The sequence below is a fragment of the Acipenser ruthenus genome, chromosome 36 (assembly GCF_902713425.1).
Source record: "Acipenser ruthenus chromosome 36, fAciRut3.2 maternal haplotype, whole genome shotgun sequence".
Lineage (NCBI taxonomy): Eukaryota > Metazoa > Chordata > Actinopteri > Acipenseriformes > Acipenseridae > Acipenser > Acipenser ruthenus.
Window position 1 is genome coordinate 2,410,837 of NC_081224.1, and position 14,091 is coordinate 2,424,927.

The following is a 14,091-nucleotide window of genomic DNA, read 5'->3' on the forward strand; positions in this document are numbered from 1 at the left end:
AATCAAAATGACTTGTTTTACTGTATGTCATTTAAGGGGGTGTTTAAATATTCTGTATTTTACTTGCTTTGAGTGTTATTCTTTTTTGTTGTTTTTATATGTAAAGCGCTTTGAGGCGATTTATTGCAAAAGGTGCTATATAAGCAATAAAGATTGATTGATTGATTGATTGATTATAGTCGACTCACCAGTTCCACACTAACCCTGCTGTGGTTTAACCCTGGTACATATGCACAGTAATTTAGCAGTTTTCTCCCATGCTTTTCCCCTGATTATATAGTATTTATCATAGTTTAGCATGTTGTTTTTTATATGCTTTACCATACCTCTCTGTGACTTACTATGCGTTCACTATGTTTTCTTACACTTTGCTATACTTTTACTGTTAATACAGCCTTGAAGTATCTAGATTCTAGAATGTAATAGGAGTTGATGAAGACGCTTTGGCTATCGTCACACTCTGGGTATAATCCCTCACATTTATCGGTCACACTTCTTTCCACCCCACCTAATCTCACAAGATATATAACATCTTAAAAGTAGACGGTTTCCATGTGATTAAGTTGCTGTACAGTATTAAACACTCTGCTGTATAAAGTGTGCCACAGCAGAACATAATGACAGTGTGTTTGTTTAGAGCAGTGTTTTGGATTACAGCAATGTGGTGTACAGTATAGCTGGGTGCATATCAGTGCATTGGTTTTAAATGTATTAATGAACACTATTGTAATCAATAGTTCCACAGCATTCTTTTTTGTTGTTGTTCTCGTATCTGCTGTTCTGTACAGTGCTTATTCTGCCTGGTTATTGGTGAATTCCTGGTAGAGTAAATTCTGCTTATTGCCACTATTTTTGCACAATCCTTTTAAACTGAGTTTGTAGCTGTGTTAATGTCCCCACATAGAAAAATAACAATTAAATGAAAAATCAGGTTTATAAATTTTAAGGGCTATGGTATTAACCCTTTCATGCAAGGAGCCCTCATATGGGGACGGATTTCAAATAAAAACTCTCTTCTAGTTTTTATATGGGGACACATGGATGACGCAAATGCATGATAACCTCATGTGAGGATGCAGTTTTTTCCCCCTATAAAGCAATGTGGACAAATTAACGTTTTAAATGAGAAAAACTTCTAACCCTCTCTAAAACAGCTGAAAACAGCTTGACTTTAAAAAATCATTCCTTACTGTGTTTTTTTTTTTTTTTTAAATAACAGGATCCCTACTTTTTAATAGTAGTTAACTAAAAACTGGAGGGACATTTTACTTCAAAGTTACAGTCCACCTCCAGTTTTAATTTAGCTCGAGCAGTCCCACAAGTTTCAAACAAAAACTAACTGAAACGTTTGTCTATTGGACCTAAACTTCTCTTTTGTTGTATGACACATGCAAAATAGCATGCAAGTGCGGCAGTGAAAATGTTTGCTTCCAAACGGCTTTGAGAAGTCAATCTATTATTGAGTGGTACTCTGTTGTAAAGGTGAGGGAAGGACAGCTTTTCTTTTTTTGAAATCAACACATTAATGAACTGGATTTATTGAATACCTGCTGATACTTCTTAAAGGGAAGTACGAGCATCAGCACAGCCCACCTTTAACACTTAATCAGATGTAAAACTGTGAGTAACGAAGACATATCTTAATAACGTCTGGATTTATGATGATTGAAAGCATTAGCTGAAATGTTTTCCTCTATGTTTTGTACTCGCAGTTACTAACCGTGCCTTGATTTACTGATATTGAGTCCAGATTAGAATCTTTAGTCTTTTTTTTCTTTTTCTTTAAAAAAAAAAAAGTTTAACAAAACTTGGTGTTTTTTATGCTTGATGTTTTGTACAGTTTTCATTAAATATGAAAAAATAAATCGATCTGAAATCCTGGAAACGCTGTGGGCTTATACCACACATAATAAGATGCATTCTTTAGCAAGTTAACCCTTATGTGGTAATAGGATCCAATATATAATTTATATAAAAGTGGGCAGAAATATATTTTAGTATGATGATGGATATAGTTTAGTCTGATGATGGGCAGCAGTGTGGAGTAGTGGTTAGGGGCTCTGGACTCTTGACCAGAGGGTCGTGGGTTCAATCCCAGGTGGGGGACACTACTGCTTTACCCTTGAGCAAGGTACTTTACCTAGATTGCTCCAGTAAAAACCCAACTGTATAAATGGGTAATTGTATGTAAAAAATAATGTGAAATAATGTTTAATGTGAAATAATGTGATCTCTTGTAACAATTGTAAGTTGCTCTGGATAAGGGTGTCTGCTAAGAAATAAATAATAATAGTAATAATATTTATTCTGCTTATGGATTGTAATAAATCATAAAAGGGAAAACATGCATGTCAATATTCTTTTTGTTTAAACTTCACCTGTGCACTTTTTAATTTGGAGATTTTGTTAAAAATCTCGTCCTGTTTTAAAATGATTATTTCTTATTACAGAGGCTACACAGCTGGAAGAAATAGGACATCAATATGTTCTTCTGTATCAAGTTTGTACTGTTTGGTTTCTTAAACAAAGACAAAACTTTTACAGTCAGTTACAATATTACAAATATATATATATATATATATATATATATATATATATATATTATTTTTTAGCAGACGCTCATATCTAGGGTGATTTACAATTGTTACAAGATATCACATTATTTTTACATACAATGACATTATTTTTTACATAAAATTACCCATTTGAGAGTTGGGTTTTTACTGGAGCAATCTAGGTAAAGTAGGTAAAATTTATATATATTATTATTTATTTCTAGCAGACACTGTTATCCAGGGCGACTTACAATTGTTACAAGATATCACATTATTTTTACATACAAAAACATTATTTTTTTTACACATTATTTTTACATACAATTACCAATTTATACAGTTGGGTTTTTACTGAAGCAATCTAGGTAAAGTACCTTGCTCAAGGGTACAGCAGCAGTGTCCCCCACCGGGGATTGAACCCACGACCCTCCGGTCAAGAGTCCAGAGCCCTAACCACTACTCCACACTGCTGCCTCTCTCTCTATATATATATATACTTCACTTCTGAAACTAATGCCTAATTCACTTGTCTAGCATTCCAAGTGACATTGAAAAAGAGTTCTAGTAGAAACATTTATCATTTGTATGACTTGTATTGTAACACTTGAATGTATTTGTATTTGCTTGCGATTGTAAGTCGCCTTGGATAAGGGCGTCTGCTAAGAAATAAATAATAATAATAATAATAATCATTGAATTTTTCTTTTAGTATTCCTTTATCTTCAATAACTTACTGTTTTAATGCCATCTTTGGTAACTAAATGAATAAATGAAAATGCTGGTTTAATTGGAATTTACCAAGCTTTGCTGTCGGGCTAGATTAACTTCTATACCCCTGGTCAAGGATAACGCCGTTTTGAAAGTATCTAATATAATATAGGAATTAATGAGGATGTTAAAGGACCAGTCATGCACTGACCTCATATACCTTAACCATGTCTTTTTTTTCTTGTACTAAATCCTCCACTGCTGCATAGCGGATATCGCTCTGACCAATGGGTTGTTTCCTGTGAGTTGCTCAACCACAGATAAGGTTAACAAGCATTACTATGCGACACAGTAGGAAGAACCAGCTCGGTATTCTCTGTTAACAATGTTAACAGTCGCAATACACTTTGTGCACTTGAATAAAAATATCAAGCATCGGCCAGTGTTGCATGGACAATTTTATCAGCATAAGATGAAAATGCTTTGGAACTTCAGTGAGGGTGTGACCGCGCTGGACAGGGCAGAGACACTGGAGCGGGAGTCGGAGGATGGGGTTCAAAAATCAAATAAAAAATCAAAACACTTTTAACCACACCAACACAAATCTGCCAAACAGCCTTCCAACACAATAGCTCTCTGTAGCAGAGCCGGAGAGCACACAGGTAGACACCCTCTCTCTGTAGTTCAAAACAGAACTGCAGCACAGAGGGCCAGGTTAAATTGACAACCAATTCAGCAATTCAGCCTGACCAGCTGCATTCACACGGAAATTAATAGATCATTAAGGCTGCCCTAGGAACATTTATAAAGAAATACATTTAACACTCATAAATATGAAGATAAAGAAGATACTGCTGTTGATGGAGCTGGTGGGATAATTAGGCACATTTGTGCTGTAGAATATGGGAATGGATCAAAGCAAGTACTGGTATCCTGGGGAATTAGACTGGGAAAAAGTGGATCGCCATCTAGAATTTAAAGGGGAGGTTCCATCGTTTCTGAGGTTTATGGAGCCCGGGGAATAAGTTGATCGGATATATTAACTAAAAATAAACCATTTAAAATGAACTTTCTAAGTGTCATGTATATGTCTGTTTGTTTGACAAACGTTATAGTCACTCGAGATGTTTTTGTTACGTATTTCACGTGTAAGCAGTACTGTAAGGATAGGTATGCGAGCGATTATCAAAAAGTTAAAGCACGATTTTCAGTCATGGACAAAATTGAGCTCCATGCTGTGGTTACTTAGGTCACGATGCACAGCAATCACTGATGCACTTGTACTATTATTATTATTTATTATGTGCTTTGTTCTTTCATTTATTTTTACAGACAGGACTCATTTTTATTTTCCAACCTATACATAGGCTACATGACAAAACTCCTGTTCCTATTCAAACAAAAAAAAAAAAAAACGTGTTTACTAATTTAGCTATCATGTTTAATACCTTTTTTTTAGCTAGGATGTTAACATTTCATCTTTGTAAACTGTGATAGTTAACTCTAGGCCTACTGACAAAATAATAATAGACCTTGCAATTCTAAATAATATTGTATGATTGTATGTCATTAGAATATATTACTAAAACATTTTAATTTCGATTAAAGACTGACAACTGTAAAACCTTTTAATATACAGTAAATAAATCTTTGCGATCACACATCAACTACATCTGATTAACAACGACATTTTTCAGGCAGAAAAAGCTGACAAGCGTTTAACACGAGGCCTAAGAGAGACGTAAGTTACAGTATAACTGAACACTTCGCCTCGCACGTATGTTTTACAGACCGAAAAGAAATAAATAAAAAAGAAAGTGTCGTGTGAACACATTACCATACGATCTGGCAAATGAAATGACCAGACAGAAAATGTTGATTCATGTTGTTAACCTCCCCTTTAATTTTTTTCTGAAAACAAAAAAAACACAATAACATTCTAAAACATGTTTCTTTATTTTTTCCTTTTCATAATTATTCTTTTTTTTTAGTCCTAATGATGAGAAACTAGCCCTGTCTGTTGAGTTAACACCAATAAAGGATTTGAAAAGAGTTTCAGTGAGAAGTGTCTTTTTTTTGTGCAGCTGTCCTTCTAGAAGTTCCCCGTACCAAAAACATAGCAAAGTGCAATACTGCATGGTAAAGCACTGAGAGGTACGGCAAATCTTATTAAAAATGGCACATGCTGGTAAATGGGTAGTATAACTATGGCGTGCAGCCTTTTTTTTTAAATGTGGTTCTGCTGTATTTGTGTGCTGCAGGGACTGGTACAGCAATGCCTCGCTCCTTCCTTGTGAGAAGCAGAAAGAGCAGCACGCACCAGGGTGTGAGATACGTGAAGGAGGGAGACTCTCACACCAACGCTGCCTGCTGTCACGGTAAGCACAGCAGACAGTCATCCCTGGAACAGCTTGAGGTAACACTCCAGGAACTTCTGATCGAGTCGTTTCAGCACACGCCCTCGCTGGCGCACTCATTTACTCACTCGAGAGTTTTCAATACATGTAACAGGTTTCCCACGATATTTGTGAAATTTGACCATGCCTTTCTTGTGTTTTATTACACTTTGCTGTGCTATTACTGTGGGAAACTTTTATAAGTGTTAGTTGACCATGGTTTTGTTGTTTCCACATGCTTTCCCCTACCTGAATGGCTTCATTCCTATTTTTATACTATGCATTTACCATAGTTTACCCTGGTTTGTCATGTTTATTAATATCCTTTACCATACCTCTGTGCTTTACAATGCTTGCCTATGCTTTATCAGACCTCTCTCTGTTTTACAATGCTTCCCTATGCTTTACCAGACCTCTCTGTGCTTTACAATGCTTCCCTATGCTTTACCAGACCTCTCTGTGCTTTACAATGCTTCCCTATGCTTTACCAGACCTCTCTGTGCTTTACAATGCTTCCCTATGCTTTACCAGACCTTTCTGTGCTTTACAATGCTTCCCTATGCTTTACCAGACCTTTCTGTGCTTTACAATGCTTCCCTATGCTTTACCAGACCTTTCTGTGCTTTACAATGCTTCCCTATGCTTTACCAGACCTCTCTGTGCTTTACAATGCTTGCCTATGCTTTACCTTTCTTTCTCTGTGCTTTATTACACTTTGCCATGCTTTTACTGTGGGAAACTTTTATAAGGGTTGGGCTACCATAGTTTGTTTTTTTTAAACGCAGTTTGATATTAGTAAAACTAGTCTAAACTTAAGTTGGTGTCTTTAACAGCAGAGTAGAACCGTTCATAAGAACATTCTTTTTTGTAACTGTTTTAAGAAATGTTTTTTTTTTTTATAGACTGTTTTTTGAAGAGCGTTCTTTTAAACATTCTCTTGGATTAAACATTGCTTTGAAAAAATGATAAGACACTTCTTACCCACTCTGAAACAATTCAAGATTTTAGGTTTTGTGAACTGTCTGCGAATGTGATTTAATTGATCAAAAAAGGGCTTAAAAAAAAACTAAACTTTCCCTAAATCAGTCAGTAGGTTTAAACATGAAGTGTTGTACCCCCTCAATCTTCCCCTGTAATGATTTGTAATGGTTCAATATTGTCTCTTTCCCAGTTGAATATCTTGGCAGAATACAGGGCTGTATGAATCCAGCCGAGGCTGTTCCCTTTAAGGAATTAAAAGGCAGTGCTGCAGCTCCGGGAACTCAGGAATTAAAGTCCTCCTACAGAAATCCCTGCAGTGACGACTGGGAGCCCTCTGGGACAGACGGTGTCTTTAAGGAGCCCAAGGAGGGTCCGGCTATTCCTGCCAGCCCTCAGGAAGGTCTGCTCCACACAGGCTCCAGGACAGGTCAGGACTGGAGGCTGCCTTCCTCACCAGGTACCCCAATAGACACATTCACACCAGTTACAAGACAGGCCCCCATTGGAACAGGAGCAACCGCACTTAGAATGCGGCTGAGAGTGTAGAACTCGCACTCAGAATGTCAACGACAAAGTGTTCTAAATGTTTAAACCGCAACAGGTTCTATATATGTCAGGGTTTGTTCTGTTTTTTATTTAGATTTCATGACTTGTGGTATGTTTGTAAGTGCATGGTCGTTTTACCATGCTTTTCCCACGGTTATGCTGTTAAACTGGTTTGTCATGTTTATTAATGTGCCTTACCATACCATGCTATTTAATTTTAAAAAAGTACAATTCTTAACTGTGCTTTAGCATGCTTTCACTGTGCTTGTCCCCACTGACTCCCATGATAGCCTGTCCTTTGGGTTAATGTGATAGTAAGTGGAGGGTGCGATATGAAGCAGCGTTCTATTAAATTGGCTGATCCCGTTTCGCACTCTTGGTCCTCTCAGTCCTGACCTCAGATAAGCCCTGTCTGATGGGTGAATCCTCGCCCCCTGACCTGGGCCTCTCGTTCGGACGGTACTGCTGGCCCGACTGCCCGGAGTGTGAGCTGAAGGTGCTGGTCCAGTCCCTGCTCTCTCCGGGTTTGGATCTGAGCCGGGCCGAGGGAGAGGGTTCGAGAGAGAGCTCCAGCAACCTGCTGTGCACCCAGCTGCTGCACTGCAGAGCCCCATACAAGTGTCCCATCTGCAGCAAGGTGAGAGAAGAGAGGGGGGTCCAATACTGCTTCCTTACCATTGGCTTCAAAGAGTACAGCTCTGGCCAAAAGTTTTTCATCACCTAGAATTTTAGGATCGAGACATAATTTAAACTACATGAACATAATTTGTATCTTTTATTTAACATCCTGTAATCAAAGAAACTACAAAATGATATAACATAATTCTTTGTGTTTTTTATGGAAATTCCTATGTCTGAGTAATTGTAATAAGTAGAGGCAGTCCAAATCTGGGAAAATCTGCAAAAAACTGCAGAAATGTTCAGTAGATATCTGCAGAGTTTTCTGTGGAGCATCTTATCTCATCTCTGGAGTGTTTTAGTATTTGTATTAATAATGTCTTATAAAACTGTCAATCAAGTCAACATAATCCTGTCAAACAGTGTTATGGTTCAAGTGCTTCCAATATAGGAGGCTGTGTGGTACAGTTGTTAAAGAAAAGGGCTTGTAACCAGGAGGTCCCCGGTTCAAATCCCACCTCAGCCACCGACTCATTGTGTGACCCTGAGCAAGTCACTTAACCTCCTTGTGCTCCGTCTTTCGGGTGAGACGTAATTGTAAGTGACTCTGCAGCTGATGCATAGTTCACATACCCTAGTCTCTGTAAGTCGCCTTGGATAAAGGCGTCTGCTAAATAAACAAATAATAATATAATATATTGAGCATTTTTGTCAGTGAAATCTTTAGAAACTGTCAAAACAAAAACATCACGTCTCATTAGACTTTGTATTGGGCCACATTTCCAAAGCCTCAACACCAGACAAAACATCTGTTAATTTAACAAAACTAGAACCAAAACAACCAAGTTATATATTTCTGTTCGCTTTAGCAGTCTGTTTATGATCATTATGATGACGATGTAGCTGCAGAATCTGTGGAACACTGCGAATTCCGCGGGAGCCTGAAAATTCTGTGATTTCCGAGGAATTCCGTTCTCCGCAGACTTGGGCCTCTACCCATAAATCAGGCATCTGCAGCACACAGCATTCCTCTTTGCTTAAAGACATTTTGCATGTGAAACAAACAGAAACGCAACCAGTACATCCAAATATGCCGATGATGTCTGATATTATTTTTTTGATAAGTCTTCTTTTAAGGTGGTTAAGCTATTCGGGCTCTCCAGTAATTGTATAGCATTGATATATGTTACATAGGCTTTATCAGCCAACCTGTCTTTAAGTGCTGGCACCATCTAGTGAACTGACACTTTGGATCAAATTCTTGAACTCCTAGACAAAGCACCTGAACACAGACTTATCGAACAGTCATGACAGTGAGAATTTTCTATAGAATTCGAAGTCACCTCAGCAGAGTTTTCGAGGTCATGTTACTGGCTGAAAGTCAATAGGGGAAGCAGCAGCTGGTTGGTTAATGACAGGAAGGAAGCCAGCGAAGGGGCGGGGACAATTTCAACCCACCAGGTGACCAAGCAAGTGCAACGCTAACTGAAAACATGTCTCTCTCTCTCTCTCTCTCTCTCTCTCTCTCTCTCTCTCTCTCTCTCTCTCTCTCTCTCTCTCTCTCTCTCTCTCTCTCTCTCTCCTCCCCCACCCCTGCAGGTCTTCTCTTCCTCACCTGGCTTGGAGACTCACCTGAGGAGGTCACATGGCAGCAGGCTGGCTTTCCAATTGGCCGGCTATGGAAAGTCAGGGGGGCACCCGGTCAGTCTGCTCCCTGAGAGGGGGGTGCACTGCCAGATCAAGGTGAGGTTAAGAGCTGAACGTCACCCAGATAAAACCACTGGCCCCAGCTCTGTAATCAAAGCAGCCATTGGGTTGTAGGAAAAATGACATTTTGGAGAAATGATTGAGCATGGCGTTCGCTACGACTGCTTTGCTTTTCATATAAGGGCTCCAAGTTGGGCAGCAGTGCGATTTAACTGATTTAACACGAAATTTTGTGACCGAACCCAGGGTTTGGTGCCCCTGGTGTCCTGACGTGCTCCCCCGTGTTTTCCAGGAGCGGAGTTTCGGCTGCACGGTGTGTGGGAAGACGTTCAAACGCTCGTCTACCCTGTCGACACACCTCCTCATCCACTCTGATACCAGACCCTACCCCTGTCAACACTGCGGCAAACGCTTCCACCAGAAATCCGACATGAAGAAGCACACGTTCATCCACACAGGTAAGAAACACCTGGGCCGGCAAGCCTTCCCTTGTAAAGGTGTACCACCGGAAACTTGCACAGGGATTTTCCAATTTTCCCCATGCTTTTCATATGGTTATACTCTGCATCTACCATAGTTTACCATGTTTTTTTGTATATGCTTTACCATACCTCTGTGTGCTTTACAATGCTTTGCCATGTTTTCTCTATGCTTTATTACACTGTGCTGTGCTTTGACTGCGGGAAACTTTTATAAGGGTCAGCCCAACTTTTTACCCCATGTGTCCCAACTAATCGATTTTGATAGGACAGAATCTGATCAAATTTGATAGGACATAATCGGTTTCTGTTTTGCTATTATTTTAAGTTGCCAGACAACCCACTCAGCATTTTGCCTACAGAGAAGTAGACATTTCAACACGCAACAGTGGTAAATTATTTTACCCCCGATTTTTCCTTTTTTTTTCTCCCCAATTTAGAATGTCTAATTATTTTAGCCCCTCATCGCAGCAGTTCCTCACACAGCTGTTTAAGAGAACTGAAGGTTCAGTGTGCGTCCTCCAATCCCACGACCGTGCCAGCTTCCTCTTTTACACCCAGGAACTCGAGAGCAAATGTCAGCGCGCTACTGACCTCTGGAGGACAAATGCCAGTCCTGCAGGTGTCTGCTCTGAGCTCACTAGGCGCCTGGCCAGCAGGGTCCGCTGTAGCGCAATAAAGAGAAGCCGCCCCTGACGGTTTTGCCTCCTTAACCCGCGGGAGAACCAGAGCCAATGCAACGCTTGTTTCCGTCTTGTTTTTAGGCTGAATGTAAAGCTTGTTTATCTGTGTTGCAGGAGAGAAGCCCCACAAGTGTCAGGTGTGTGGGAAAGCATTCAGTCAGAGCTCCAACCTGATCACCCACAGCCGCAAGCACACAGGCTTCAAACCCTTCACCTGCCCCACCTGCAGCAAAGGCTTCCAGCGCAAGGTGGACCTGAGGAGACACCAGGAGATCCATGGGGTCTACACCCAGTCCAGTGAGAAGTGAACCCAACCTAACCCATACTCCCAAACCAAAACCAAAACCCCACACCCCAGCTCTACTGCACTGATCTGAACTGTGATCTCAGCAGGGCTTCCTGCGCAAGGTGGATCTGAGGAGACACCAGGAGATCTATGGGGTCTGCACCCTGCCAAGTGGGAACTGAACGCAACCTAACCCACACTCCCAACCCCCAAGCCCTAATGCAATGATCTGAACTGTGATCCCCCATTGTGGAGAGGACAGAGCTGTCAGAAAGTCTGGCAATCTGGCTCTGGGTAGTATAAGAAACTGGAAGGATCTGGAACAAAGGCAAATGATTTTCAAGCTAAGGTTCGGACGTTGGCAATTTTGAGAAGTTCTCATTTGTGTTTTTTGTTTTGTTTTTGGAAACAAGGCTCAGGGAATCACTGCACCTTCGCTGCCTGACCAAAAGCTCCTCCCCTCCCCTCCGCTCCCCTCCCCAGCTCAACGAGGGGTAAGCGTTGAGCCACGGCTGCAGTTGTACTTTCCGCTTTCATAAACTTCCAATGGCCAGCAATTGGCGAGCTGATTCCGCTTCGGTGTACACAGGAGTCCTGCATTTACCACGCTCCCACTTGAGCAGACACACGCAAATCTTTTCTATACCAAAGAATCAGAAGGCAGCTGGGTCAGACCTATTTATTTTTTGCAGTAGCCTGCCCTCTAGTGGCTAAGGCCTCTAATAGCACTGCCAGCCAGTCTTCAGTGCATTATTTAAAGAATTGAAGTTAATGTATTGAGGGAACCACATGTTTAATTTAAGCAATATATATATATATATATATATATATATATATATATATATATATATATATATATATATATATATATATATTTGAAATGCATGCATTATTTTTGTAAAGTGGATTCATTTCTTTTACTTACGGTTACAAGGCAGAATTGTGTCTAAATGAGATTTGTTGTATATCGAGATTTAAATCTAGCTCGAATGCGTTTGTATATAAGCGCTGTACATTATTATTTTTTTGTTTTTGTTTTGTGCAACTGATGTATAAAGAAACCTGACTCAGAAACCTGCCTCCATTTTCCTTCAGAAGCATTGGAGACATCTGGCCATATTATTAGGATCTGTCTTAAGTGATTCTCATCTACAGCTCTGACCAAAAGTTTTGCATCACCTAGAACTTTAGGATCGAGACATCATTTAAAAAAACATAATTTACATGTTTTATTTAACATCATGTAATCAAAGAAACTACAAAATTATATTGCAAAAGTCTACCGGAAGCCATAATAGCAGTACAATAGTATTTCATGTTAGATTTCAAAATGTCACATTTTTCCATGTGTCGGTTTTTCGTTCAGTATATGGAAAACTACAAAGCGGTGTGTAATTCAATATGTTAACGTAACATTATTCAGCAGGTTTCATTCGACTTTATGAAGCAAAATGAGTTCATTCTATCAGTGATGTAGTCCAAAATTTTGAGACCAAGACCAGTATATATGCAAACTGCATAGAAAGTAATATTCAGTGTCTCATGGGCTTCAATAATATTATTCTCATGTTTTCACATACACATAAAATTACTTAATCTTTCACATCAGACTTTTAGAAATAATAAAGCAATACAATGCATTCACTTTTTAAAATATTATTATTATTATTATTATATGATATGATATATAAATTATATATATATATATATATATGATATCAAAATATGCATAGGCTGAAGAACTGTGTTTACTTGATACATTGTTCATAGTGGATTAGCAGAAGGTGCTGGTATAATCAGATTACAGTATTGTATATATATATTATACAAAATTATTCTAATAATACACCGTTGCTTCTGCAGTTTTGATTTGTTGTGCCTATGAAATCAAACCACAGTAACCGAAAATCCTAGAAAATTGGCAAAACTTAGTAAAAAATGGGTGATTGTCTAATTGATGACTTTAAAATGTCACACGTCCAATTAATTTAAAATAGTAATAGAAAAACACATAGCCGCAAATGGTTAGATGCATGAAACTATTCAGTTGATAATTAAGATGCCTAATTAATGCACAAAGCGGTCAAACATTTTCACATGAGTGCCTGTTGTTTCTATATCGCTGATTACTGAACGAAAATTGAATTGAGGGTTTCTTGCAATAAATGACATTGAGGTGTTCTAATAAATTTGCATATATATATATATATATATATATATATATATATATATATATATATATATATATATACACTGAGCATCAAAGGAAACGTATCACTTCTATTTGGATAAAATTCACTAGATGTGATCGAAAAATGACAAACTCTGTTTTAGAGCAGATGCAGTGACTTTGTATTGTGCTGATTAAATCACGAAGGTGCTGCAAAATGATCTGTGGATCTCGGGCAGGTGTTGTGACTCTTGGTCTCCCTGTTCATGGCCTGTCATTGACAGAGTGTTTCTGGTTATACCGTCTCGCCAGGTTTGAAATCGCTGGCTGTGAGCACCCAAGACGGCGAGCCACAGCACGCTGCCCTAGTCCAGCCTCCAACATGCCGATCGCACGAAGGCGCTGCTCTGTTGACAGACGTGGCATATTTTTTTGTTTGTTTGTTTGTCAAAGTGTACGATAGACCGTGCAACAGAGGTGCATGGTTAGGAACTGTCCACCAGGGGGTGCCAATGAGAACGTATTAGTTTTGGTAAAACATTATTTTTTCAGAAGGGTTTTTATTTATTTGTTTATTAATTGCATTTATATATTGCTTTTTATACAAAAATATCGCAAAGCATTGTACAAAGAACAAACCACAATACATGTGTATAGCATGTCACACATACAACTGTCACAATCAGACCATTTAAATAACAGTATACACGTAACAATACAAAAGCAGCCATTTTAAAGTTACATTAAAACCCACCAAGATAAGAAAGCCACTTTATAAAAGTTGGGTTGGCTGTCGCCTGCAGGAAGCATTTCAGTATGTACCTCGTAGACCCTTGACCTTTGACACCAGGAGTCTGGTTCACTCGACAGCTCTTGGGTTTTTATTCAGCACCTCCAATATATCTGCTGTTCCCTGTCCACAGTAAACACAGGGCAGACAAGCATGACATATTCAACCCAGG

The 14,091-nt window shown here is 39.1% G+C and overlaps 1 protein-coding gene across 3 annotated transcripts in view; it reads left to right on the forward strand.

Moving 5' to 3' along the window:
- Positions 1–12,517, forward strand: part of LOC117402069 (zinc finger protein Gfi-1-like) — a 16,248-nt gene extending 3,731 nt beyond the window's left edge. For 2 of the 3 annotated variants that reach the window (XM_059008216.1, XM_059008217.1), the window contains exons 2-7: positions 5,525–5,641; positions 6,831–7,097; positions 7,576–7,823; positions 9,404–9,547; positions 9,804–9,969; positions 10,788–12,517. In XM_059008216.1, the coding sequence (XP_058864199.1) occupies positions 5,539–5,641; positions 6,831–7,097; positions 7,576–7,823; positions 9,404–9,547; positions 9,804–9,969; positions 10,788–10,981 (1,122 nt within the window). In that variant the 5' untranslated portion in view covers positions 5,525–5,538 and the 3' untranslated portion in view covers positions 10,982–12,517. Of the gene's footprint in view, positions 1–5,524; positions 5,680–6,830; positions 7,098–7,575; positions 7,824–9,403; positions 9,548–9,803; positions 9,970–10,787 lie in introns of those variants that run through there. The other variant, XM_059008218.1, reaches the window with a different exon arrangement.
- The last annotated feature ends 1,574 nt before the right edge of the window (positions 12,518–14,091 follow it).